This window comes from Phyllopteryx taeniolatus, chromosome 3 (assembly GCF_024500385.1).
Source record: "Phyllopteryx taeniolatus isolate TA_2022b chromosome 3, UOR_Ptae_1.2, whole genome shotgun sequence".
Classification (NCBI taxonomy): Eukaryota; Metazoa; Chordata; class Actinopteri; order Syngnathiformes; family Syngnathidae; genus Phyllopteryx; species Phyllopteryx taeniolatus.
The window spans coordinates 25,200,111-25,226,923 of record NC_084504.1 but is presented as its reverse complement, the minus strand read 5'-3'; the positions used below and the strand labels follow the sequence as shown (position 1 = coordinate 25,226,923).

General features: G+C 42.2%; 2 protein-coding genes across 4 annotated transcripts; one reads left to right on the top strand and one right to left on the bottom strand.

The window, feature by feature from the left end:
• Positions 1-805: 805 nt before the first annotated feature.
• Positions 806-9,377, bottom strand: plk2b (polo-like kinase 2b (Drosophila)). Of its 2 annotated transcripts, none has more exons than XM_061767859.1 (14): positions 9,100-9,377; positions 8,920-9,027; positions 8,713-8,829; positions 7,869-7,998; positions 7,591-7,774; positions 6,550-6,859; positions 6,315-6,462; positions 5,711-5,805; positions 5,390-5,525; positions 4,444-4,524; positions 2,964-3,123; positions 2,706-2,835; positions 2,513-2,623; positions 806-1,573 (listed from the first exon to the last, which is right to left on the bottom strand). In XM_061767859.1, the coding sequence occupies exons 1-14, from the start codon at positions 9,283-9,285 to the stop codon at positions 1,382-1,384; spliced, it is 2,088 nt and encodes a 695-aa protein (XP_061623843.1). In that variant the 5' UTR covers positions 9,286-9,377; the 3' UTR covers positions 806-1,381. The 2 variants fall into 2 exon arrangements, with proteins under 2 accessions (XP_061623843.1, XP_061623844.1); XM_061767860.1 differs by having other exon boundaries at positions 807-1,573; positions 6,550-6,748.
• A 2,977-nt stretch (positions 9,378-12,354) lies between these two features.
• Positions 12,355-26,803, top strand: rab3c (RAB3C, member RAS oncogene family). Of its 2 annotated transcripts, none has more exons than XM_061767861.1 (5): positions 12,355-12,506; positions 14,830-15,054; positions 19,114-19,232; positions 22,973-23,097; positions 24,476-26,803. In XM_061767861.1, the coding sequence occupies exons 1-5, from the start codon at positions 12,432-12,434 to the stop codon at positions 24,664-24,666; spliced, it is 735 nt and encodes a 244-aa protein (XP_061623845.1). In that variant the 5' UTR covers positions 12,355-12,431; the 3' UTR covers positions 24,667-26,803. The 2 variants fall into 2 exon arrangements, with proteins under 2 accessions (XP_061623845.1, XP_061623847.1); XM_061767863.1 differs by lacking the exon at positions 12,355-12,506 and adding an exon at positions 12,775-12,978.
• Positions 26,804-26,813: the final 10 nt, after the last annotated feature.

Here is a 26,813-nt window from a genome sequence, read left to right as displayed (position 1 = left end):
GACTTTGCCCGTAGGTGTGAATGTGAGTGCGAATGGTTGTTTGTTTGTATGTGCCCTGCGATTGGCTGGCAACCAGTTCAGGGTGTACCCCGCCTCCTGCCCGATGATAGCTGGGATAGGCCCCAGCACGCCCGCGACCCTAGTGAGGAGAAGCGGCTCAGAAAATAGATGGATGGAAGTTTTCAAATGATTTCACTTGGGCAAATGTTTTTACATCACAGAAAACCTGACATACTCATTTCCATCACAGGCCACACTGTAGCTAAGGTTTGCCTCAGAGTTGTTATGATTGAAAACCGTATAACCTACAGTAAACGTATAATCACCTCCTCATATTACATTAATTTAGTTGTGATTATACTCTGCATTTTGTGATAACAAATACATTTGAAATCAGAAGCCATGGAAAATAGTGGCAGGTAAATAACTACACAACTATTTTCCAAATTATGTCAAGCGTTTTTGGTGAAATTATTCTAAAACTGATTAAAGTGAAGGACAATTGCAATTTGGGGACATATTTTATACCAAAATGAGGACAAATCCATTCAGCAAGAAACATGAAGTTGACACTCTTCGCCTTAGCAGGCAACATAAAATGATATAGCAGACCGGTTACAGCCGCCGGGCCTTAAATTTGACATGTGCTGTAAATGCAAGTACTAATTTAAAAAAAAAAAACAAACTCCAATTTTCAATTTTATAAGAAAATGCACTTTATTATTAAATAAATAAATACGGCACTTTTTTGTACACAATAAGTTATGCAGTACATTTTTTCCACCAGGGTGATCCCCCACAACCCCCTCCCCCCCCCCGCCCCCCCAAAAAAGCATCCTCTTCCTCCTCTGTGCGTTCACTCTCGTTGTCATTAAAGAGAATAAATCTGTTTTTTTTGTTTTGTTTTGCATATTACAACCCTCCCACACACACACACTGACTCAGATACACACACATACATATTTAAAAAAATACTTGAACCCTGGCCCATCCACACACATATTAGCATGATTCTGTATGGCGGGTAAGCTTACACTGTACATCATTTACAACAGTAAGACCGTCTAGCAGCCTCTTTTTTAACATTCAAGCTAGTGCCAGCCCAGCTTTTTGGTCTTCCCAAAAGACATCCTCTTTCTCTCTCTTTGTCCAACACATCTGGATCGTATCAACATTCCTTGGTCCAACATATTTGTTTTTCCTCCAGTGAAACCTCATTTTCCCTCCATTGCATAGTCACTTTTATTATCCACTGTCTGTTGTTCCTCCATAATTCCACTTGCGCAGTTCCTCCCCGATGGATGCAAGCTCTGCAGGATATGCAAGTCCATGTGTCTAATACACACACATGCTCTACTGTATTTATGTGGGGGTGGGGTCTTTAGCTGCACCTCTGCAGCAGCATGTTGAGTGAGTATAGCATGCGCTCGCGCAGGTCAGCGGGGCAGCCGGACGCCAGCAGTGAGCTGAGCTTGAAGGTCTTGGAGATGCGGTCCTCGTTGATGTAGGTCAGCATGTACTCATCCCTCTGGCAGCACAGGATGATCTTGGTGTGGTCGTGGTAAAAGTTCACCTTTGGGAATAATAACAATAAATGACAACAACAGTTGTTAAAATTATTGATGAATTATTTCCATTTGGGCTGAAATTCAGCAACTTTTTTTCCTTCAACCTAAATTAAACAATCGTTGCATACTTAGATATTCAGTTGTCACCATTTTTCATGACTTCTGATTCCAAACTCATTCTGTTGTTAAAATATATAACAATGAAATGCAGACGTATCTGTGTATGTGTGATTATAAATGATGTGATTTTTAGTCATAATAGGACTCCGAGGGAAACCAGAATTACGATGTGGCTTACGACCTAAATGAGTTCAATACCCCTGAAGGTTTGTAAGGCCATGTGCTATTTTTTTTCCTTTCAACTCCCCCAAAGAAGTTTTCCCCTGATAAGGGTTTGTTTTTGTTACGGTTCTTGTTTTGGGCTTCCTGTTTACAGTTAAAATTTTGCATTCCCGAAAACAGAGCTTTGAATTAGAAAAGTTGAATGGACTAAAACGCAAATGTTCTACTTGTAATTAGTGGGGGGGAAATATTTGTGTCCACTTTATTAAATTACGATGATGATTGTGAGGACACTTGAGCTCTGCTACTTCATTTTCCTATTTCCTTACTTCATAAGAGATATGTCCTAATACCCAGTTTTCATGAATGCAGCACAACATACAGGGGATGCCGCACAAAAACGGTCATTCTGACAAATTTTATCGTTTTTCCGGTTTGACCTCACAAACTTCAAGGAGAATGCTTTCAATTTAATTTAAGATCCCCTTACTATTAGAACCTAATTGTCTTGCCGAATCACTTTTATGGCACATATAGATAGGATGCACGCATTTCTAGTTGAATATTATGTTTTCTTCCTCCCCATTTGCTGTTGATCTGAGTTTAGCACTGTTATCTCGCTGCTCCTGGCAACCGGCCGTGTTTTCCCCGAGAGTGTTTACCTGAAAAGTGCCGTCATTAAAGAGCATCATGAGGGCACGGTCTGATTTCAGCCACTGGAGCAGATAGAGTCTGGGCATGTGCGCATCCGTCATACTACCCAGGTCCCCGCCCTGAGAACACAACACAGCGTTATCATTCGACATGCCGCGACATGCTATCATCAAGGAACAGAATGAATGAGAGAGGGCTTACATCCATGAGGTTCTCCTCCATGTAGTGGGAAAAGTACTTGAGCACAGTCACTTGGCCCACAAAGTGTTCAGGAACCTCGCAGGTGGGGAAAACAGAGCGCTGGCCCAACTCTGCATAATAATGGATTGTCCTGGTGATGAAGTGGAGATAAACAGAGTGAGACAAACCCTTTAAAAAGCTCAAGCAGATCCTTTTTTGGCAGTGGCTGAACAGCACTTGGCAACATTTGCATAGCGTAACATTTGGGGTGGCGCGTACTTTCTGTCTGGCAGGAGGCTCATGTGAGTGCCATTGTTGAAGAGAACGCCCACGGTGTGGTCAGACAACTGGTATCCAAAGCCGTACTTGTTGGAGTAGTCCACCCACTTGGTCACCCACTGAAGTCCGCAGCTATTTGCGCTCTGAGGAATGTTGTCGGCTGCAGGACAAAACAGAACAACGCGGATTAGGACTCATTTACCAGGAAGACTGTGTGCAATTTATATTCCTGACTATCAAATAGGTGCACTAACATCATAAATGTTCCGTACGGAAATATTTCCGGAAAGGGTGGGGTGAGGAGCCGGATGCGGGCAGGCGTTTATTAGAGTGGAGGCCTTTAAAAGCTTGAGGCATAATTCCCAGTTTTCCTGAATGCAGCACAAGACATACTGTTCTGTAGTGACAAATGCATTTCGGCACATGGTGGCCAAGGGGGTGTTCAGTTACTCAACTGCAAATGGGACCAGGCGTCAATTGGGGGACAGGCTTTTATTTTTTTTCGAACTTTCAGAATTACTAGGAGGAACCAATAAAGTGTGTCGCTCCCTCGGAAAATGAAGCACGCACCACTGATGACCAAACACATGTCAGAGTCTATTGGACTCATCTCCAAATAACATTTACAACATTCGGTAAGTCTCCTGGCTTGAATTTGTGGTTAGGTGCTGCTGTTTTGGTTAACAATTAAAGAAATAATTAAATACACCATTAAAGACACTGTAAGATCATATTTTAGATCAGCTAATTTACAGCATATGGTGAGTCTCCAGGCTTGAATTCATCTGTAAGTGCTGCTGTTTTGGTTAGCAATGTAGTTCAAATGGACTCAGCAACTATTTGGACTATGGCATCTATGAACTGAGATAATTATACTTAAATCCTGGAAAAAGGGAGAAGGTATGTACTGACCCTAACCCTTAACTCCCCGGAACAAACAGACGCACACAACACTGTGGAGAATTGTCGTTAAAGATACTGACTCCACATAATGCAGGTTGACAACAAGCATTTAGTCTCGAGGCTTTAATTCATTGTTAGGTGTTGCCGTTTTGGTTAGCAACTGTGCCATGCACACTACTTCAACGCGTAGTATAATATACGCTATCAGTGGCGAGCTTCTTGAAACGGAAACCGTTCTTGACAAATCACGCAGCGGAAGGCCTGCTACTACCACCACTGAAGAAAACACCAAACTCCTAAAGCAGGCGTTTGTGCAGAGCCAGGGAAAGTCTATGTGGAGCACTGCACCGGAACTCAGCATCAACAAACGCTACTGTAGATTCAGAGGATGCTTCATTGAGTGATAAAGCTTTGCCCTTACAGACTTCAGGTTTTGGAGCATTATAATCTTCCACCAACAACCCAAAGTCAGGACGCGTTATGTTTTAATCACTCTCCGAAGCATCCGCCGAATTGATTCAAAACTCGAAACCGCATATGTCGGGACCGTCGTACTTGGCGGAGATAATTGACTCACCTTTAGGCATGCTCTCCAGGCATCCCCTCAACACACCGGCGACCGTGTCGGCCACGCTCCCCGTGCTGTTGTACTCTAGACCTTGAGGGACGACATTGTATGGACGTTAGCATTTCATTTGCTTGTGTATACACTCAATGGACACTTTATTAGGTACCCCTGCACAAATAGATCCATCAGAGGGACAGAAGGAAAATACTGCCAGTCCATCTATCTATTTTCTGTAGCGCTTGTCCTTATTAGGCTGAGCTGCAGCCTAACCCAGCTGACTTAGTGCGAAAAACGGGGTACACCCTGAACTGGTCGCCAGTCAATTGCAGGGACATACATATGGACAAACAGTCACAGATTCACACCTAATTTAAAGTCTTCCATGAAAGAACCATTTATGTTTTGGGAATATGGGAGAAAGACAGAGTACCCTAGGAAAACCCACGCAAGCAGGAAGGCTGGAGTCAAACCCCGAACCTTAGAACTGCGAGGGGGATTGCTAAACACAAGTCCAATGACCAATCATTAAATCTGTATCAATTATACAGGTATTTTATTTTACTTTTAACATTCTTAAAAGCCATATAAGTGTAAAACAGCACTTTGTTGTTGCTGTGGTTGATTATTATTATTTTTTTTTTAAGGGCTTTAGAAATAAAGTTGAGAGAGTCGGTGGCTAGTGTTAGCTACAAATGTTAGCAGTCAGCTCCACTCAGTCTCAGTCGTTTATTTTCAATATCAAAACTTCATGGCAGTGTTCTGGCTCGGACCCTCGAGAAAATCCAAGCAAGAACGGAGCTCTGAGGCAGACGTGCTAACCAACAAGTCACCGTGTTACCCTCATATGAAAAGTATAAGCAGCCTTATTGTAGGATTTTGAATACGGCTCTTTCATGACGTCATTAAACTGCAGTGTACCTAATGAAGTGGCCAGAGTACGACTGTAATAACTCACATTCGCTGCTGCTGCTGCAACTCCCCAGACTCCCCCTGACGATCAGACGGATGGTATCTCGCGTTGTCGTCAGGGATCGGCTCTCTGTTGCCGGGGCGACGGGGCTTTGGGCAGATGGCGGAAGTAGACTTCCATTCTGAGGAGGATGAAACAAATGACGACAGCGTTTGAAAATGTGCGATGGCGGCGGAGCAGGATTCATCCCCTCCTACTATGACTCAACCCGAAATGGTTGAAAATAACCGAATTTTTGAACATGCTATAAAACCTGCCCGCTTAGGGAGCATCGGAAAATTGCAAGTGTGAATAATTCATTCTTACGTCAGCTGTCTTTTTGCTCTGCTGCTGACTGATGACAGTTCGCTCCAGGTCATTTTGCAACTTGTAGATCTCCTCTTCCTCTTTGGTTAACTTATCTGCAAGAAAAATTATGTTTGATGCAGTGCAATGACAAACTACACAAGTGCGCAGCAGTAGTGGGCTGTCAAGGGCTTCTCTACTGGCCTAAACACTGGCCTAAGCACTACCCTAAATTCGAAAATTTGCTCCATGAAATTGTATTCATTTAATCCCAAAAGTCTATTCGCCTCATTTCATTACATTTATCTTGGCTGGATTTTTTTTCCAGCAAGTGCGTATGGACGTTTTGTCCAATCAGATTTCAGCCTCTACATGCTGCCATGTGAATGTATTCCACCCAGTGCTTTCAGAATCACTAGTGCTGGCCGATTTGATAAATGATGATTCTGAAATGCTCTATATGATGTACGTGGTACAGTTGCATGCTGTTGTATTGTGTTTTTCTGATAATATCTATAAAAAGTGATGTCATAGTGCTGGTATTAAAAGTTGGATTAAGTCGGTAAATCCCCATTGAAGGCTGAAGAGAGGAATGCATGGTGTTCAGTAAGTCTGTCTTACTCACTCAGAGTCTCGTAGTATTTGACTTTGTCCCGCCTGCCTCCAAAGAGGGCCGCTGCTGCTTTCTTGAAGAAGCTCTTGGCAGGACTGGAGACGTGGAAATCTGGCGCCGAGTGACAACAGCTCGCCGACAGACGTTCCGGACTAAAGCCCTGCAAGGGGACACCAAAAGTGGGTCAGTACCCTACTGTAAGGAAGGAAGGGAGGTTGCGCCTGTCCTATGGAAAATTGTATCTCACCTGTGTGAAGAAGTCATGCCTCAAGATGTGTTCCAGGTCAGGTCTGTCCTCTGGCACCTTGGCCAGCAGGCTGGTGATGAGCTGCTTGGCCTGCGGGGATAGCGAGGAGGGCAGCGAGTAGCGAGCATCCCGGATGCACCGGTACGTCTCTTTCAGGTTGGTGGTTTCGAAGGGCGGCCTTCCCAAAAGCATTGTGTACCTGGAGCGAGATAGATGCTCGTGAGGCTCTATCCATCCATTTTCTACAGTGAGCTGGAGTCTATCCCAGCTGACTTTGGTCGAGAGGCAGAGTACACCCTGGACTGGTCGGCTGGTACATGCAGACAAACAATCCATTCGCACCTATGGTCAATTTAGAGTCTTCAATAAACCTAACATGAATGTTTTTGGAACGTGGGAGGAAGCTTGAGAACCCAGAGAAACAAATTCAAACTCCACACAGGCCTGAGCAAAGATTCAAACCCAGAACTCTCGCGGGGCTTTATTAACCGCAAAGACCTGATGGTAGACAACCTTCATTTATCCACCGAGTACCACAGCGTTACGATTTTATTCAACCAACTTTTCCATAGTGTGCAATAGCATAATTTATTATACTTTCAAGCTTCCCCCCCCCCCCCCCCCCACATTTCATACATTGTTGCTGTCCAATAATAAGCATGAACCTCCAAGTTCTGTGCATATTTTGTGTTCAAAAAAAAAAAAAAAAAAGTAAACATATGAACTTACAGTACATGACTCAGTATATAAAAAAAAAAAAATGTTTACCAAGTCTGTGCATATAGGTTTGAGTACAACTGGATCCCGTAGTATGGGTTGAGCCAAGGATGACCGCAGTTAGCAAACATCTCCACCCACAATAAGAGAAAGTACGTCAATGACAGCTAAGCTAAATAAAGGTTTTCATTTGCAACCCTGTGGGACACATTGTAGTCATCGACAACCATCCATTTTCTAGTTATAAATGCTTTAGTTTCTGGCTCTTTAGTATAAGTAGCAATAAGAGGGTTGACATTAGGACTCATTTAGAAGTCTACTCACATTACGCAGCCGAGGGCCCAGATGTCTGATTCACAGCCGTGGCCCTGCTTGTTCAGCACCTCGGGGGAAAGATAGTTGGGAGTCCCGCAGATCGTCTTCCTCCTGTTCCCCGCCGGCTCCAGCTTGGCTGCCAGACCAAAGTCACCCACTTTCAGCTCCATGGATTCGCTTACGAAAAAATTACCTAAAGGGGATAGTGGGTAAGATGAGAAAGGGCAAGATGGTGAGGCTCCTTTTCTATTCAACACACATGCCATCAAATGCACGCCGAAACTTACCGAGTTTAAGGTCCCTGTGTAGGATCTCCTGTTCGTGCAGGTACTTGAGCCCTGAGACGATCTGTCGCAAGTAGTAGCGCACCTCCGGCTCGGTGAGCACTTTGCGGGCTTTCAGGATGTGTGCTAAGGACTGCAAAAAAAAATAAAAAAGGTTTAAGCCTGCAAGTCACCACAGGAATGCAGACTTGTCAGGTTTCAATCCAAACATGAATGGGGAAGCAAACCTACGGACTGTGGCCCATTCAGTGTTTCCCAACCTATACTGAGTCACAGCAAATACTGTATTTTTCAAAAAAATCTCATAGCACACCACCAAACAAAAATCCCCCAAAAGTATCTATACTGAAGTAATGATCATTTTGTTGCAATTAACTAACACATTAACTTACTCAGCATTTGTGCTGCCAGTCACTATAGGTCACTGGCATAGATAGAAGACCAAAGATAGTAAATAATCATTTTTGCTCTAATTAAGTGACATTGGATAATTTACCAAAGCACACCTCTCACGCCAAACTAAAGTGATGTGGCACAGCGGTTGGGAATCTCTGATAAGAGTGCATTTGGTTTCACAATATATGAGAATTGTTCCAAAAAAATAAATAAAGCGATCAATGGATCATCTTTCTGCATAGATTTAGTATGACAGATTAAAAGTCATGCAGTATGGTGGATTCATATGACTTTGGATTTGATCCATGTGGACTGGAAAGGCCACTAGTGCTACACCATGTTAGGAAGGGACTCAACAAGTAGCCAAGGGCACAGGAGAGGACCGGTAAGTAAAAGCGGTAGGAAAAAGATTGCCCACCCCTCATGCTTTGAACTTGAGCATGTGACTAACTTTTCTGCTGCAGTACTCCAGCAGGATGTAGATGTTCTCCTTGTCCTCGAAATGGTGGTAAAAGTGCACGATGTGCTTGTGATGGAGTATTCGGTGCAGCTCGATTTCTCTGTCAATCTAGAAAACATCAACATTTTTGAAAAACTTGCTTTACTTAAGTCATTGTGATGATGAATTTTATTGACAGTTGCATGTGTGGGTTTATACCTTCTCCCGTTGATGCGGTTTAGAGACGCGCGCATGCGGGATGATCTTGGCTGCGTAAACTTTGCTGGTGGCGAGGTCGGTCATCTCGTAGCACTTGGCAAAACCTCCCTGCAAAAGACAATTTCGTCAGTGTTGGTTTTATTCATGATTGAGCTCATGCATAAAAGTTAAGTGCTATACCTTTCCCAGAACTTTTCCCCGGCAGTAGCACTTGCCGGTGGCCGGGTCGGTAACGATCCGGGACATCTCCGAGGGAGAGCCGCGCTCCTCTGCTTTCTTCCGCCGAGACTCGCCGGACCTCGGCGTCGACTCGCACATGTTGCCACTCTTTGCCTGCTGAAGCCCGGTAGTCCTCTGTACTTCCATTTATTGTGTGTATAAATAGTTTTTTTTTTTTTTTTAATGCGAGTTGTGCCTTTGGCCTCGTCCTCGCACTCTGAATGCTGACCCAAAGCACTCGCCTCCCATTTTATACTGCGGTGAGGGCTCTAGACCCCGCCCCGTTTGTGACGTCACGACATCCGCCGCACTTTCATTGATCTCTATTAGTTTGCAGGTACCGTACACAGACATTCCGAAAATATTTTGTTGCATTTATATTATATAACACTCTAAAGCAATTACTCATGGTTGTGACTGGATTTTATGTGCATCAGTAAACAAACAAAAAAACTAAACAACAACAAAAAAAGAGAACAATCACAAATAAATTGACCTAGAATACTTTGAGCAAACAAAATATTTTAATATTTGTTAGTTTTAATATACATCTCTTGTACTAGTACTTGTACTAGTCGTCCACAAGCAAATCAGCAGCAATACAGTCGTCTTGTCTGGAGTCTATGTCGCTGTTTGGAGCACTAGCTCCCCCTGGTTGCTGGTGTGCATGTAATGCAGTTTAACTCAGGTGAGTGCATCCAGTATTTCTGTATTTTAATCAACTTCAGGCTGTTTTCTTCCATGGTGGATTTGTTTTTGTGTGCAACACCAGGCTAGAGGTTCATCTTCCCATGTTCCATATTGTTTGTCTACTGAATATGTGCCCTGCACTTCGATCCAAACAGAGAAGACACTAAAATTACATATTTTTGTATTAGTTAAAGCTATTGCATCGCATAGTATTTAGAGTAAACCATTGAGATGTTTGAAATTCAATATGTTTAAGAAAAACAAAACAAAACAATATATGCAATGCAAAAAAGCTAATCTGCCAATTTTTGGCACATTAAAGTACACATGCAAAAATGAAATGATTTTGTCTTAAATAAGGTGGTTGTTTCGTGCAGCACATTCAAAAATATTGCATAGATTCAGTCCCTGAAATCATCATCCTAATCTTATTTCATAACAGAGCATTGCACAAACTGAGGATCACCTAAGGGCACAGATTGACCTCACTCACAGTACTCGAGACTTTCCCCTCAGACCGGACCGCACGGTGCCGACGTCGTAGGCCCACGTCTGGTCGAGCATAGATTGGTGCGGCCAGCCTGGGAAAGGGTAGCGCCAAGCGACGACGCGCGAAGCTCTTTCAGCAGCTTCTCTCCGAGCGCCTCCATCTGTCCTCCGATCGGGTGAGGTCGCATCAGTCAAACTGCTACGTTAAGAAGAGCTTCGACTCACTGCTCCTGGAGCAAGAAAAGCCGGCACGTTGCTGTACTGTATAAATCAGTCTATGGGGAGAAAAAAAATAAACTAAATGTTAATAAAAGAACCATACAAAAAACATGTATGTACTGTACATGTATTTACAGTCAGGTCCATAAATATCGGGAGTGTTACACAATTCTAATATTTTGGCCCTAAACACGACCGCAATGATTTTGAAGTGAAACAAAAACAAATTGTGCTGTAATTGCAGACTTTTAACTTGAGGGTATTTGCATTCAAATCAGGTGAACGGTGTAGGAATTACAACAGTTTGTATGTATGCCTCCTGCTTTTTAAGGAACCAAAAGTAATCAAACAAATTAACAATCATAATTCAATCTTTCACTTTTTGATCACTTGGTTGCAAATCCGTTGCAGTCAATTACAGTTTGAAGTGTGGAAGTGTGGATTTCATCCTGGTGATGCTCTGCCAGGCCTCTACTGCAACTGTCTTACAGAAGAAAAACCCCTTCACAACAGTTGGCCAGATCGATAAAACTCTCCAGGAGTTAGGTGCATGTGTGTCAAACACAATAATCAAGACAATACTTCACCAGAGTTCAATCCCTGGCGCCCGCCTGTGTGGAGTTTGCATGTTCTCCCCGTGCCTGCGTGGGTTTTCTCCGGGCACTCCGGTTTCCTCCCACATCCCAAAAACATGCATTCATTGGAGACTCTAAATTGCCCGTAGGCGTGACTGTGAGTGTGAATGGTTGTTTGTTTGTATGTGCCCTGCGATTGGCTGGCAACCAGTTCAGGGTGTACCCCGCCTCCTGCCCGATGACAGCTGGGATTGGCTCCAGCACGCCCGCGACCCTAGTGAAGAGAAGCGGCTCAGAAAATGGATGGATGGATGGATACTTCACCAGAGTGAATACTGAGAATGTAAAGATGTAAACCATCGGTGAGCCTCAAAAACAGGAAGGCCAGATTACAGTTTGCCATACAAAATCTTAAAAAAAAAAAAAAAAAAACTTTACAGTTTTGGAACACCCCATGGACAGAAGACACAAAGATCAACTTGTACCTTGAGTGATGGGAAGAGAAAAATATGGAGAAGGAAATGAACTGCTCATGATCCAAAACCTGATACAGCCACATTAGGGAACCCTGGTGGTGGTGGTGGTGTTAGTGTCATGGCATGGGCGTGTATGGCTGCTAATGGAACTGATTCGCTTGTATTTATTGATGATATGACTGCTGACAAAATCAGCAGGATACAGTAAATACTGAAGTGTTTCGGGCAATATTATCAGCTCATATTCAGCCATATGCTACAGAATTCATTGGACAGCGCTTCACAGCACAGATGGACAATGACCCGAAGCACACTGCGTTACCAACCAGAGTTTTTTTTGTCCCATTACTTTTGGTCCCTCAAAATGTAGGAGGCAAAATCTCATTCTATCCGACTGAAATGTTCAATAAATATCCCTCATAATACAAAGAACGACAGCGGTAGTAAAAAAAAGCTCCACTGTTGTGGCATAAAAGGGATATATTGTAGATTCCCTATTCTGCTTGACAAAGCAGCAGAACAGGACAAGTAATTTATTATACATTTATGACTGTACCTTCCAAAAGTCTTTTTTAACAAATGTAGCCTGTTCTGATATGTCACTAAAGGGACCAACTGTTTCACTCCCCATTATTCCGGCTCAAAACATCACTCAGCCAAATCCTTGCAGACTTTGCAGCCTAATTGGAACATGGTGGCCGTCCACCAACTAGCTAGAACTTTGGAAAGCAGTCTTCATGTATTTCTGAGCCAGTCGTCCTATCACAGACGGCCTCAAGCTCCATAAGGACGGCCCCCACAAATACTTGACAGCCGAAGCCACCATAATAGTAGTTTTTAGCTTATGCAATCACGTATTATTCCGTTTTTGTACAGCTTTCGTTATCCAAACGACGACACAATGGACTTGTACGGCAAGGTAAGGAAGACACACGCTATAAAACACCACCGTGAAGTCGGGAGGCGATATTTATGACACGCGAGCGGTAAAAAGCTAATTTATCATTTCTTTTCACCGCGTCGCCATCATAAATCACACAGCTGTTTACGAACGTACCGCGTTGCATGCTGGGAATAGTAGTCAACGCTCTGCTTTTTGGCTGTGGCCGCAGTTCCTCGTCGGAGTCGCCAGAAAAATACAACTCCCGTCAAGCTTAGCGGTAGATGACGTCAGAAGCGGGACGGAGGGAGGGGTGGGCGAGGAAAGAGAGAAGGGGGGAGGTGGCGGGACAGCTCCCTGGTGCTGAAATCGCTTCAGCACAGCCAACGAGCGACGCGGAGGGGAGGCGGAAGAAGAAGAAGACGAAAAAAAAACATAAACAAACATTTCCTAAAACAAAGAAGGACAATTTGTACACAGACTGAACTCCAGTCCAGGGCCTTGGAGACAGGTATGTTTGTCAGCATGTCAAGTAGCCTCATCTGTGAATGGTTCATCATTCGTCATAAAATGACCTCGGGGACAGATTGCTAGCATCAGCCTGTACAGCCCCCCCCCCCCCCCCCCCCCCCCCCCCCCCCCCCAACCCTCTAGCCTCCATCTCCTTCATTCCCACCACATTTTTTTTTAAAAACATTAATCATACATTATAACACGAGGTGTGTGTAAATGACAGCTCCTCTATGGTGTGCCCTTGCAAGTATATTTGTGTGTGTGTGTGTGTGTTTTTTTTTTTTTTAAATAGAAGCAGGTTAAATGGATGCTCTATTTTTCAATTCTAAAATGATAGCAAGGCTGCTGTTTGACAGTAATGAACATGGTGCATTTTGACTGCACGGTTAACCTTGGAGCAAAGATGACTGTGCTTGTGTGTGTGTCCTCTCAGGTGGACGGCTGCTGCTTACATAGAACCGAGGAGGTTAGACGTAGCGACAGATGGTTATAATAGTTGCAGTAGGTCAAACATTTAGTTGGTGACACTGCGTTAGGGGCAGGGGAGGAAGTGCCCCAGGTGATACTGCATATGATACTATTTTTGGGGTGATGGATCATTGTGCTCAAGAAATTCTGCAAAGCAAGAAGTCGGAGTAATAGAGCATAATATAGAGTAACAGAGTAATGTTGGGAGAAAAAAAAAAGTTGGAATGTTATGAAAATAAAGCAATAATATTGAAATGAACAATGCACCATGTTAGAAAAATGAAGCTAGAATATAAAGAAAAGTAAGTCATAGTCTTACTGGAATATGTTTATGTTCTTGTCGAAAACATCAGTGAGTTTAACAAGTGAATCCACAAAAGCGCGATGTGCGCAGGAAAAATAAATATAGGAGAATTTAGTAGATCTAAAACGTTTTTCGCTACTAGCTAAAAAAAAGTATCCATCCGTTTACCGTACCACTATGTCCTCACTAGGGTCGCGGGCGTGCTGGAGCCTATCTCAGCCATCTTTGGGTGAAAGGCAGGGTACACCATGAACTGGTCGCTAGCCAATCGTAGGGCACATCGAAACAAACAACCATTCGCGCACACATTCACACCTGTGGGCAATTTTGAGTCTTCGATCAACCTACCATGATCTGGCTGCATGTACTGTACTGTATTTTTTATTTTACTTTTATTGAACCACAAACAACATGGTGTGATTGTCAAGGAAGAAGCGGATTGCCGTAGCAGCTGTAGCCCGGAAAGGGGCAAGAATTTTTTTGGTTTAATTTAAAAAGGCTATTTGCATTAATTTCCCCCTTCATAGACTGCAATGGTGTATTCCGGTGACAGAGACTCTTCATGCTTTGCTTTTTAGCCATCGGTACATATGAAATTCCAGATATAGTGAAGTTAAAATACTTCTAGATAAAATATATATTGTATTTACTGTATTGATACAGCTTGGTGGCAGCTGGCTGGATCTCGCTTTGTTCCCGAAAATTTTTGTTATGAAAGGTTCTTGTGATACAACGTTGCATTTTTGATTGCAATTCAAATTTCGTATTGCAACAAAACTAGTGGCCGGACCGTCGGCTGTCATGAAAGCTAGTTGCAGGCAGCGGGCCTAAGACAAAAGTATTATGTTTAACTCGAATGACACTCAGACATGCGCCAAGGTTGAACTGCTTGCAAAAATGATTTGTGTTTGTCCATCTGTATGCTACCAGGCCATTCCCTGGTAGAAGGCGTAAGACTGAAGAGTAAAGTCATATCACGCCTAAAAATGTAGTCCCTTTCTAGCCTTCTCATGATGTTTCATGCCGAGTACCTCCTTAAATAGCTACCATCTCATAGTCTTTTCACTGTCATTGCAGATGGCTGCCACTCAGGATGCGAAAGGCAAGGGCGAGGGCGGTGACCAAAACTTCGACTACATGTTCAAGCTGTTGATCATCGGCAACAGCAGCGTGGGAAAGACGTCCTTCCTGTTCCGCTACGCCGACGACGCCTTCACCTCGGCCTTCGTCAGCACAGTGGGCATTGACTTCAAAGTGAAGACGGTGTACAAAAACGACAAGAGGATCAAGCTGCAGATATGGGTACGAAATCCCCCAGTCGTGCCTTATCATGGTCGGGATTGCACCCATTGATTTTAATCAACCAAAAAAATTCAGCTACGTGAACAGGAAAGGATTTCATTCATTCGGCTTGCAATACGAGGATCAATTATTGCACGTCCTCCCCAAGTTAATTAAAAAGAATTCTCGTGTGTGGGCCGCGTCAGGTTTGATCCCGCATGACTTCCGATTTGAGAGATGACATTTTTGATGATCTGTAAATGGATTAAGTGGAAGAATCAAAGTAGCACACATGATACATACGTGTGAACCGCACTTTAGGGTCATGCTACAGTCATGGTGTATCAGGCTTGATATGCATGGACATTGTTCCCCATTTTTAAAAAGATCCGTAGTCAGTTGAGACTGGCTATGCTTTCCCAGTGACTCGAAACAGGATAAAATGGGAAGAAAATCCTGTAAAAACATCCAGCAGGGTGTGGCACATCCGCTCTGTTGTTGATTTAAAAAGTAATCTCCCGGTATCAAGCATTTAGTCTTTGTGCTTTGCCATTCATTGGAAATGGGGAGGCAGATGGAAGTCTGAACATTTCTGAGAGGAGACCAGTAAGTGTTAGCTTGGTGCCCAGCGGGAGGGGAAGAACACACACTGACACCTACCCGTGTGTGTGTGTGTGCGCGTGTGTGTGTCTGGGAGTGAAGATGATCTGAAGCTTTTTAATTAAGAGTTGCAGAAGCACATTGTGCCATTCTTTCTCCGTCACCTTCTTTCTCTTCCCTCTTTTCACTTTCACACCAAAGGTTAACATTCCTGTCGAGATTGTATCCTCTTGTTCTCGTTAGATTATTTTGCAGCAATTAGCCAACCCCTGACGTTAAAATAGCTTTCAACAGCGTAGTGACCGTCTAGTCGGGATGTGTGCTGTTTCATTGCTATTAAGTGTCCTCTTTGCTTTCAAGGAACTGACCAGTCGTCTTCTAATTGGACTCAGACTGAGATGTCTTTACTTGCAGTAAGCGTCTCGTGAACATAATGGTTGCCAGATGATAGCGACTCATTGGATCTATGATTCAGCACAAGTCATAGGAAACAAATTCCATGTGTGTTTTTGACATATTTGGCAAATAAAGATGATTCTGATTCTGATAGGGACCGAGCCCGGCTGGGAATAGTGAAAAACTGAAGGTGACTGACGCCCCCCAAAAATGTTTAGGATTGCTTATGAGTGTAAATGAAGGGGGCACACTCCCCACTTTCCGAATATGCCCTCCCTCCACTTTTATAAGCATTAAAACAATTCAATTCCTTTGTAACACCGGCAGAGTTAAAAAAATAAGCAGCCTGCAAAAAAGCAAATGTAAGTCGAGTTAAACTGATACACGTTGATAATGTGTCCAATTTATGACAAATTAAGGCAGCATAAATGTTAGGGGATGATCAATATTTGGTAATTACTGTCATTATTACCTCCCAAAAGTCAAAAGTTATGAGCACTACAGTATAATAAATACACTTTGTGGCATGAAGTAAGTAATCTATCAGGATGCTATCGTTGTTTTTTTTGCTTGTTGGAAAACAATAGTGTGAATTAGTACAGTATCGTTACATAATACATTACAGTATCTTAGCTTGCTTGCTATATATAGTATTTTAATGCAGAGACGTAATCATGATTAGTTTCTGCTCAGAATTTGTGTTCACTGCTTTGCGCATACTGTATTTTTCAAACTTTCATACTACAATAGAAAGAGCACTTGTGTACTTTAATGATCATATTTTGTTTTTTATACTACAGTGTTCCCTCGCCACTTTGCGCTTCACGTTTTGCGGCTTCAGTTCTTCGCGGGTTTTTCCCAAATATTCATAAATACAGCCATATCGGCAGCCATATTGCGGAAAGACGCGTTGTTTCATGTTGATGCGCGCGAGAGAAGGTTTCCCCGCATGCCAAACAAAGACATGAGTTGACTCAGAGGTTTTGTACATGCCTGTACTGTACGGGCACTCATACAAGGCGTGACATCGACCAATGAGAGCACGAGTGGATTTTTCCCGTGAGCTGATTGGCTGCGCATCATCGCAGCCTCACCCAGCATCTTCCCTCGTTGTGTCTCGCCAGTCTCGTCCACGCTGTTGTGTTCGCAAGAACGTTTTTTGTTTAAGCGATCATTTTTTTGATTAGTTAAGCAAGCCCTTACAATGCCCCTGTGAAAAAGTGAAACTTTTACATTTGATCAAAGAGGGCAGAAGTTATGCATCTGTGGTTCTGGTCCCCATTAACTGTGAAAAACGAGGGAACACTGTACTGTATATTTCAATATTTTAATTATTTGCTGAAACCACATTTACGCTTGTAAACGTACTTGTGTACTTTACTGATCATTTTTTGTTTTTCATACTATATTTCAACATTTAAATTATTGGCTGAAACCATGTTCACATTTATGTTCAGAATGAGCGCGTTGGACTGCTTATTATTTGCCTTTTTATTTCCCCATGTTCACATATGCTTATTGTGGTGATAAAAAAAAAAAAAAAACGAACATGTATTTGGGAATCATTGACCCTCGTCTAGGCTATTGAGGTTTTGGTGGGCTTCCGAGGATTTTCATATTTCAAATTGTGACTGGCACTGTATACATCCTTGTCTTGTCTAATCTATTGTAGATTTTTGGCCACTATGGAGAGGAGTAGTTGAATGGTAGAGGATGATCATTTGCTCATAACATTTGGCTTATTCCTGAACAGTTTGCCCCACCTACTTTTGAAATGATGGCTACAACCCTGTAATTTTCTATATTAATAGTTTCAACCATATATATACCGTACTCCAAACTATGTGCAACTCCAGCCTCTGGCACTTGCTACATTTGCACATCTTGGTTTTTTTCTCTTCTTCTTTCTTATTTGATCTTATGTCTTGTTGTAGTTAAATTTCACACAAATTGAGATTTATTGGGCTAATGTGGGACCTTGAGTATCAAATTTGGTGCCATACCATGTGTAAATGTGTGTTGGTATGACAATTAAAGTCCTCGAATGAGCCCATAACCGTTTAATATCATTGCAAACTCATCTTACAACATTACCCTTAAAAATAAATAACTCCGCCCACTCGTTCTCCACTTGATGGTGTCAGCTGTTTGCATTGATTTCCTGTGAGCGTCAAGCCCAGCTTTTCATTGAGCTCCGATTTGCACGACTCAGCAGTTGTTGCCGTTTTTTTGTTTTGTTTTTTTTTTTATTCCAGACATGCTCATTTTTTAAATGAGAGAAAAAAAAATCACTGGAGAAGTGCACTCAGCTATTCTCGAATGAAGCTCAGGGCAAACCAGTGGTACCATCTTGTATAATCTAGCAACAGAAACAATTGTCTATGACGCTTGTTAAACAGCCTGAGTGTGTGTGTGTTTTTGTGCGTGTCATTGTAAGCGGTTAAAAGGTCGCCGCTGTGTGTGTGCGCGCGTGTGTCGGCAAGCACAATCTCTGCAGAGTGAAGGTCAGAGTAGGCCTCCAGCTACAGCGAGCGCACCGTGGTCATAGCTATGCGCACGCCGACGGAGAGCAAAGCGTGTTTAAGCGGCGCCAAGTGGAGCAGCCAAAAAAATGTCCTCCATCATGATTCACAGACAGACGCGCCCCGCAATACACACTTTGCTGTGGGCGGAACAAACTGCCCAGCGCAAACGGCAGGCCTCGTGTTGTCGTTATGTAACTCGTGGCAAACAGGTTGAGGAGTAAACAAATAGCACTAGCCTACAAGTCCTCCTCTAATACAATCAAGAACATCAAAGCGTCATCATTAGCATTTTCATTGAGATTTCCGCACAAAAAGGTGCAATGGCGGGCATTCGTTTCCATGGTGATTTTGCACATTTTGTGTTCTGATTTTCCTCTCAGCAGATTTTCTACCAGCTACACAACAAGTCGTTTTTACTAGTTTCCTTTCTCATTTTGTTAGCAGTTTGTTTGCATCCTATGTGGTTGATGCTCTCTTGTAATCAGATTGTCACGGTGTCGACAGTCGTGTATGCACATGACAGTGAACAGAGCGTGCGTGCGTGTGTGTGTGTGTGTAGGACACAGCAGGCCAGGAACGTTACAGGACCATCACCACGGCCTACTACCGCGGCGCCATGGGCTTCATCCTCATGTATGACATCACCAACGAGGAATCCTTCGGCGCCGTGCAGGACTGGTAAGTCACTGTTATCTCGTCTTTCATTTTCGGGCTATCATCTTGTTGGAAAATTTAAGACCGAAATAGCCACAGTACTTAAGCGGGCTTGATGTGTAAGTAGGCGCAATAGACTTGGAGAGCTCTCAAGTAGTGTTGTGTCAGTGTCTAAATTGGGCCATATTCAACCATCTTTAGAAACCAGGTTTCTGGGTGGTCATTCTGCGCTGGGCATGTGACACTTCCTCGTAAACATTAATAATGTCTTAAACTCAGATAAGGGCACATTGGGGAGCGAGAACTAACCATATTCAATCACAAAGACACCTTAATGGACCTAAAACATACGATCAAGACAAATGGCTAATAAAAACATCCCTGCATCCATTCTCGATTGCACTTGTCCTCATCTGGTTTGAGAATGAGCTGACTTTGGGCGAGAAGCGGGCTACACCCTGGATTGGCCGCTAGTCAATTGCAAGGCAAATAACCATTTACACACACATTCACACTTGTGGAAGTGTAGTCTTGAATTAACCTAAGTTGCATGTTTTGGGATGTGGGAGGCAGCCAGAGTACCCAGAGAAAAACCCACGCAAGTGCGGGGGGAACATGCCAACTCCACACAGGAACCCCAGAACTAAGATTAGAAACCATGGGATAAAGATTTACAGTATATACTATATCGCTGGGTCACTGTGCTGCCTATTAAAACCAAACAAAAAAACACTTTGAGACTAGTGATTCTCAAACTTTTTACACTAACATCTTAAGAAATACTTGGGAAAAAATGAACAGTTTTAAAGATTAACTGCACATGTATTGTACTGTTCTTAATAGTTGAATATATCTGATCTCTGCTTAAAAAGGAGTTTGGAGATGTGAAGCTCACTTCAGCAACTTTAGTTTATTTGTCATATTCATGTAGAAAATACAATGTACATTCCAATGAAATGAAGCACGTCGTGCCCTGGTACTCTCTCACCCCAATGTTAACAGCTGACTCATAAATAAATAAAGCACCTGGCATTATTTCAATTCCGAGCTAACAGCAAAGGACTTACAGTATATTGAAAGTAGAACAACTATGGCGTGACCATACGTGTGGTTACTTGTTTTCAGTTTCAAACAGCATAACATCGAAAACGAGGCTGAAGCTGAAGTGTTAAACATTAGGGGTTCCACTGGCCTATAGGATTATTCTATGTTCTGTAATTTATACACATGATTTCCGAGGAACTTTTGTATTGCACATGCAAACACGCAATGGACAAGATACCTCATTAAAGAAAAGGCTGCTTATTCAGTCCTGTGCAGTCCAAGGAAACGCGGCCAACGTCAGCAGAACCAGATGAGCAATTATAGTGAATTGCATCAGTCGAAGCTAACACACTTCAATCACTATTAAGGCCGACGACGTCTACGCCGTGCTCGTCACTTCAATGGCGGCACGTGACACTAAACGTGCTGAGCGCCGCAGAATCTGCAGCATGTGAATTAACTGGAATAATCCGCACAGTCGAAGTACACAACCTGCAGAAGCTGAAGACCTGAAGCAATGTTGACAAAAAAAAAGAACAAAAACTCATTGCCTGATTGGCTTACTTATGTACAGTTGGATAGTCAGGATGCTCATTTTGAAAAACAATTTCCTCGATAAACTGGGGAAAACTAAAAATCAGTAAATCAATTCATTGTATATTTTAGATGTTTTTTATTTTAATTTTTTTAATGGGATGGGGAAAAGGCAGCACGGTAGAGTAGTGGTTAGCACATCTGCTTCTGAGTTCTAAGATTTGATAACTTGTAATGATAATTCATAAAAATAACTAATTCATTAAATATAAATAAAATAAAATAATAAGATAATAAGAATAAGATGTCTCTATGTGTCCTACGACTGGCTGGCGACCAGTACTTCTTTACTCGACCTCTTGAGATGGTTTTCAACCAAACGTGAGCCCAAAACTAAACATAAAATACGCAAACATGACTGAACTGCCGCATTCTTTTGTGATTTCCTATGTATTACATTCCCTTCTTTTAGTACGTTACATTGGATTTCATATAGTAATACAGTCTGCACCCTCTCCTCCCATCTTCCATTGCACTGTGCGACATCAAGCAAAAAAAAAAAGAACCAAAAAAAGGAAAAAGGATCACCATGGCAACCGTTCTTTCCTCAGCTGCTCCTGAATTTAACCGTGTGACGTCTTCACATCCTGTCTGTGACATGCACATATTCTTAGTCTAGTGCCGACGCTCCATTTCATGCACACAGATGCTTTTTCTAAGTGAGTCACATCTTACACAGCTCTACGAACACATACACAGCACGTCGGGCCGCCTCGCCGCCTCTGTCGCTCTCCGGTTTGTCGGAGGCCGCAGCGTGTTCGCTGGCCTACTTTTCAGTCGGGCTGCAGCACCACAGGAGATATTTGCTCCTTAAGCTCTTTCTCTCAATGCGCCTGACTGAGTCACAGGGACTGTTGTGCGCAAGCACACACACACACACCCACCTGACGCATTGTTTGGCTGCGGGGCCTTTTAACGATCAAGTACAGTGGAACCGCTGATGTCAAAGCCTCCGAAAGCGGTACAATTTTGGAGTTCATCTAAAGTTTTCAGGGGGAAAAAAATGCTTCCTTAGTGAAGTAAACCAAGAAATATAAGTAAGTAAATATCAATTACATACACAAATTCATTTTACGAAGTAGATGCTGACATATAAACACATATTATACTACAGTAATTTATAGCAATACCTATAGAACACCACGTGGTGACAGTTTCACAGTTCCCTCTCCATTATGTATCTGTCCCACGTCATTATAGGGTAAGTAGTTTTACTTTATTTTAGTTTTATTAGGCAGTCGTTGACTTTCCCTTACACTCGTATGGAAGTTTGGAAACTGGCAAAAAAAAAAAAAAAAAGAAAACTAAACATGATTTTATGATGGTGATCGTTTGACCCTGGAATTGATGTTCCATTGTGTCAAGGTTTTAGAGTTGAGAATAAAATTAGCATTCAAAAATGTGAGCAACCCCACACGTGCTGAGGGAAATATCGGCAAGTGTGTGCTGAACTCAAGATGACCAACACACACATCGTCACAGACAATCGTGACAGTTGCTTATCTAGTAACTAAATTCCAGTTGTAACGTCTTCCTCTCGTCATTTTTACTGTGTTGAATGAGTTGGGAGACACTTTATGAAAAAAAATTCAGATTAGGGGGGGAACAAAAATGCGCAACACAGCCCACACCACAGGATAATCGCTCAGGATAATCTTAGAGCTCTATCGATAATCGAACCTTTGCTGACTTTGATCTGAAGGGAGGCAAAATGCTCAAATTCGCCCCGATTATCTAACCCACCTTATTGACTAGCATCCTTCTCCACTGTAAACATCTCGACTTGTAGCATGTCCGCAAAGACAATATGAAATGCAAATTAGCCTCAATGTTTGCAGAAGTCGTGATAACGACAAGAAAAACAATGAACCTACAAACGAGTGCACGACTTCAGCCCAGAACAGCACTTGACCCACTTTCCTTTCCCTACCAGCAGTGATTCACACAAGAAACTGACCAACAAACGATGATGCAATCTCGACTTATGACCCGTCCAAATGGGCGGAGCAACTTTACATCCTGTCCATTCTCTGTTAGTGCTGAAAAGATTCTGCGCAATCTGGTGACCCAAATACAACTTGTCTTTGTGGTTTGACCGAAGCGTGTTCTTGTGTTGTTATGCTCAGGTCTACCCAGATAAAAACATACTCGTGGGATAATGCACAAGTGGTGCTGGCTGGTAATAAATGTGATATGGGAGAGGAACGAGTGGTGTCGGTGGATAGCGGCAGGCTGTTGGCGGAACAGCTGGGTAAGTGTGAGAAAAACCTTATTTGGGGGGTGCACTGTGAACTAAACTACAAAATAGGTGTGAGTTGTACTATCAGCTAGATTTATCTGAATTTATTGGTTAAAACAGATGCAGAAAACGTATGTGAGGAAATGCTAATGTAATATAAAAACAGTGTAAAGACTACATAAAATATGTATCTACGGCGGATAGCACAGAAAGTGTGTGAGTAAGCTAATGCAAAATGGTACTTTAACAATAAAGCACTAAAAGAGTATGAATAATATACTATATTCATTTGTATGTATTGGTTACAGCGAATATCACAGAAAGTCTGCATGAGGAAATGCAAATAAAACAAACGCTAATGTAAACCTGAAACAATAAAACGGTATAAAGACTATATAATTATATCAGTATTTGTTGGTCACAGCAGATATCACAGAAAGTGTGTAAAGAAATGCTAAGTATTTAGGTAACTTTAAAAAACTCAAGACTATAGAAAGTATATATTGATCTGTATTTACTGGTGAGAGCAGCTATCACAGAATGTGTGTATAAGGTAATGCTAAATGATAATGTAACACAAACAATAAAACAGTATGAAGACTATAGAAACTATTTTTGTGTGTATTTCTCGCAGCAGATATTGCAGGAAGTGTGCCTGCAGCAAATGCTAATACTAAATGCCAATGAAACACTAAAGCACTAAAACAGTAGAAAGAGTATACTATGTTAATCCGTATTTATTGGTTACAGCACTGTATGTGTGCGTGTAAGAAAATGCTAATGCAATGTTACAACACTAAAGCAATACCGGTATAGACACTATATATCAACGTTATTGATATTTGCTGGTTACAGTAAAAATTGCAGAAAATGTTTTGTCAGGAAATGCTAATGCTAAAGCACTAAAAGAGTATAAGGACTACATACTATATAGAGAAAACTATATTTATCTATATGTATTTATTTTTTGGGTAACAGCACATATGTCAAAAAGTGTGAGTCAGAAAATGCTGATGCAAAATGCTAATAAAACAAAAGCACATTAGGAAATGCTAATGCTGAATGCTAACGTTGCGATAGAGCACTAAAACATTATAGGGACTATTCTAGCTGTATATATTTATTGGTTAGAGGCGATATTAAAGAACGTGTGCGTAAGAAATGCTGATGCTAAATGCTAAAACTACACAGGTATCAACTATACAGTATCGACCTGTATTTGTTGGTTGCAAAAGTGTGTGACAAGGAAATGCTAATGCTAAATACTAAAACTATACAGGTATCAACTATGCAGTATCGACCTGTATTTGTTGGTTGCAAAAGTGTGTGTCAAGGAAACGCTAACGCTAAATGCTAATGTACCAATTTCTCGTGAAATGCTCCAACAAAGGCTTTGAGTTCTTCGAGACCAGCGCCAAGGACAACATCAACGTCAAGCAGACCTTCGAGCGCCTCGTGGACCTCATTTGCGACAAGATGTCCGACAGCTTGGACGGCGACCCGGCCGTCACCGCAGGAGCGCCCACTGCCAAACTGACGGACAGTGCTCCGCCCCTCCAGCATCCCGCCTGCAACTGTTAGTTCTACTTCCTGCAACGTGTTTATGTCGTCCCACTGCCCCCAAACGCATCTCCCCTCGCCATCTGGACCGTTTAGTGGTAGTTACTAAAATGCTGTCGTACTAGCGCCTAACCTTCGTCACCTTCTAACACGAGCAAATAAGAAGTTACAGGATGTGCACTTAGCGACACCGTCGCTAACCTCCATGTTTGTAGTCCACTTCATTGTAAAGCATCCAAACTAAACCTAAAACCTTAGTGATTATGTTGTGTAACTTTTATTTAAAGGAGACATATTATGCAAATGCTTTCACAATCTTAAACAGTTCCTGCCTCTCTTAATAAATTACTCTCTGACATTCTTCTGTCAAAATACACAAAGGACAAAGAAATACAGCACACTTCATCTTACTGAATATGAAGTGTGCTGTATTTTGGGGGGGTGGGGGAGGCGAGTCTCTCTTTGGGGGGCTGGCGAGTCTCTCTTATGCAAATGTGGAGTATGGCTTTCGTTACCATGATGACCGGGGGTTGAAACTAGGGTGTTGTGATGAAGTGCGCTGCTACTCAGTGTTGCCAATTTATCAAGTTTGTTGCTATATTTAGTGAAATTTCAGACCCCTTTATGGACTACTCAATAAAATAAATTTTAAAAAGCGGCTAGCAAAATTTCGACTGAATTTTCACCTGTGAAGGCAGCACTTCATCGGCCTCATGCAGATTCCGAATCCAGATTTTATTTGTATTTTTTTAAACTATCATGATGACTAGGGGCGGAGCTAGGGCATCGCAATGGCTACTCACTGTTACCAGCTTAAACAACAAAACTAAACATTTGATTGCATTTGCACTCACGGAGGCAGCACTTGACCACCAAGCCGTGGAATTCGACTTTGTCAATCAGTGTACTGGTCAACAACTTAGTCAAACATTGGAGTATGCGCTAGTTATCAGAAGCTAACGCTGATAACGATGTTAATGTATTTCAAGCTGTGGTTTCAGTGAAATCTCCATAATATGTCCCCTTTAAATCTTAGGCTGCCAAATAGGGCGCTCCTTGAGGCGCTTGTGTGTGTGTTTGTGAATGAACTTTTGAGGGGATTTTAAGGTGTTTAAAAAAAAAAAAAAAAAGTGGCCTTTTAGCATCTCCAACACGGCCTCAGTCCTGTTTTTATTTGTTTCCGCGTCGTCCTCCAGCGAGGCCCTTTTACACGAGCTTCCGCATGGCACTGAAAACAAAACAAAAAAGCCAATCACGCGTTCAGCTTAAAAAGACAAGACGTGCGTTGGCGTTTTTGATCTCACAACTGTGACACAGCACAGGAAGTAAATGTACTATTTAACTTGTCTGGATGGAGGGGAATTGACAGCCATAGTTTCCTTTGGGAGTCAGCACGCTAATAGAGCCAACAGCTCCTACTAGTGGGCGCCGAGGGCACTGCAACAGTGAGCTGTGTCCAATTGTAGCTTATTTGAATATCCTTGGCCTTTTTGGTTCTGTTGGAACACTTGCAATCATGGAAATATTTGTGCCAAAAGAAAAGTAAAAAAAACAAACAAAAAAAAACTAAATAAAAAAAACACTCCCTTTAGCTTCGTTTGTTTGTTGTGTCGTCAACGAAATAACAGCAGGAAAATGCATGACCTTGAAAGTAGATTTATATCCCAGTATAAATAAAATAAGTGTATATATAAATATATATTAATGCTATGTTAACAGATTTAAAAAAAAAAAAAGCATGCTTGCGGCGCTCGCCGTGACGTGCAAATGGGCCAATAAGTGCAATATTTTATGGCTTTAAAAAGCCTGTAAATAGTCTCTCCATCACTATGACTGCAGTGTGTACGTGTGTGTGTGTGCCATATTGTTTATGTACACATTTTTGTAAGAAAAAAAAAGGAGATGGTGTCCCCGCTACATGTCAATCATGTCAAACTGCAGTGTTGTCGTAAAGGGATCAATTAGATCTTGTGTGCGTGTGTGTGTGTGTGTGACAGAGTTTGTGTGATGTTGTTTGCAGTTGATGCCATGAAATAAGATATAAATGTCGATCTCAAGTGAAAATATCCATTTTGGAGCAGGGTGATTTGCATAATAGTGACTGGATATGCGAGAAGGTTGTGTTTGAGATGGTAGGAAATAAAATCAACTCTATGTTGCCGTGTGTT

Bases quoted from the DNA above. Each gene is read 5' to 3' on its own strand.
- rab3c (XM_061767861.1), top strand. From the start codon at position 12,432: ATGCAATCACGTATTATTCCGTTTTTGTACAGCTTTCGTTATCCAAAC. The intron at 15,055-19,113 runs GTACGAAATCCC...GTGTGTGTGTAG, and splicing joins GGATCAAGCTGCAGATATGG to GACACAGCAGGCCAGGAACG. The intron at 19,233-22,972 runs GTAAGTCACTGT...TGTTATGCTCAG, and splicing joins TTCGGCGCCGTGCAGGACTG to GTCTACCCAGATAAAAACAT.
- plk2b (XM_061767859.1), bottom strand. From the start codon at position 9,285: ATGGAAGTACAGAGGACTACCGGGCTTCAGCAGGCAAAGAGTGGCAAC. The intron at 6,860-7,590 runs GTGAGTAGACTT...TGCATGTACCAG, and splicing joins TGGGCCCTCGGCTGCGTAAT to CCGACCAGTCCAGGGTGTAC. The intron at 2,624-2,705 runs GTAAGCCCTCTC...TTGTGTTCTCAG, and splicing joins TGGAGGAGAACCTCATGGAT to GGCGGGGACCTGGGTAGTAT.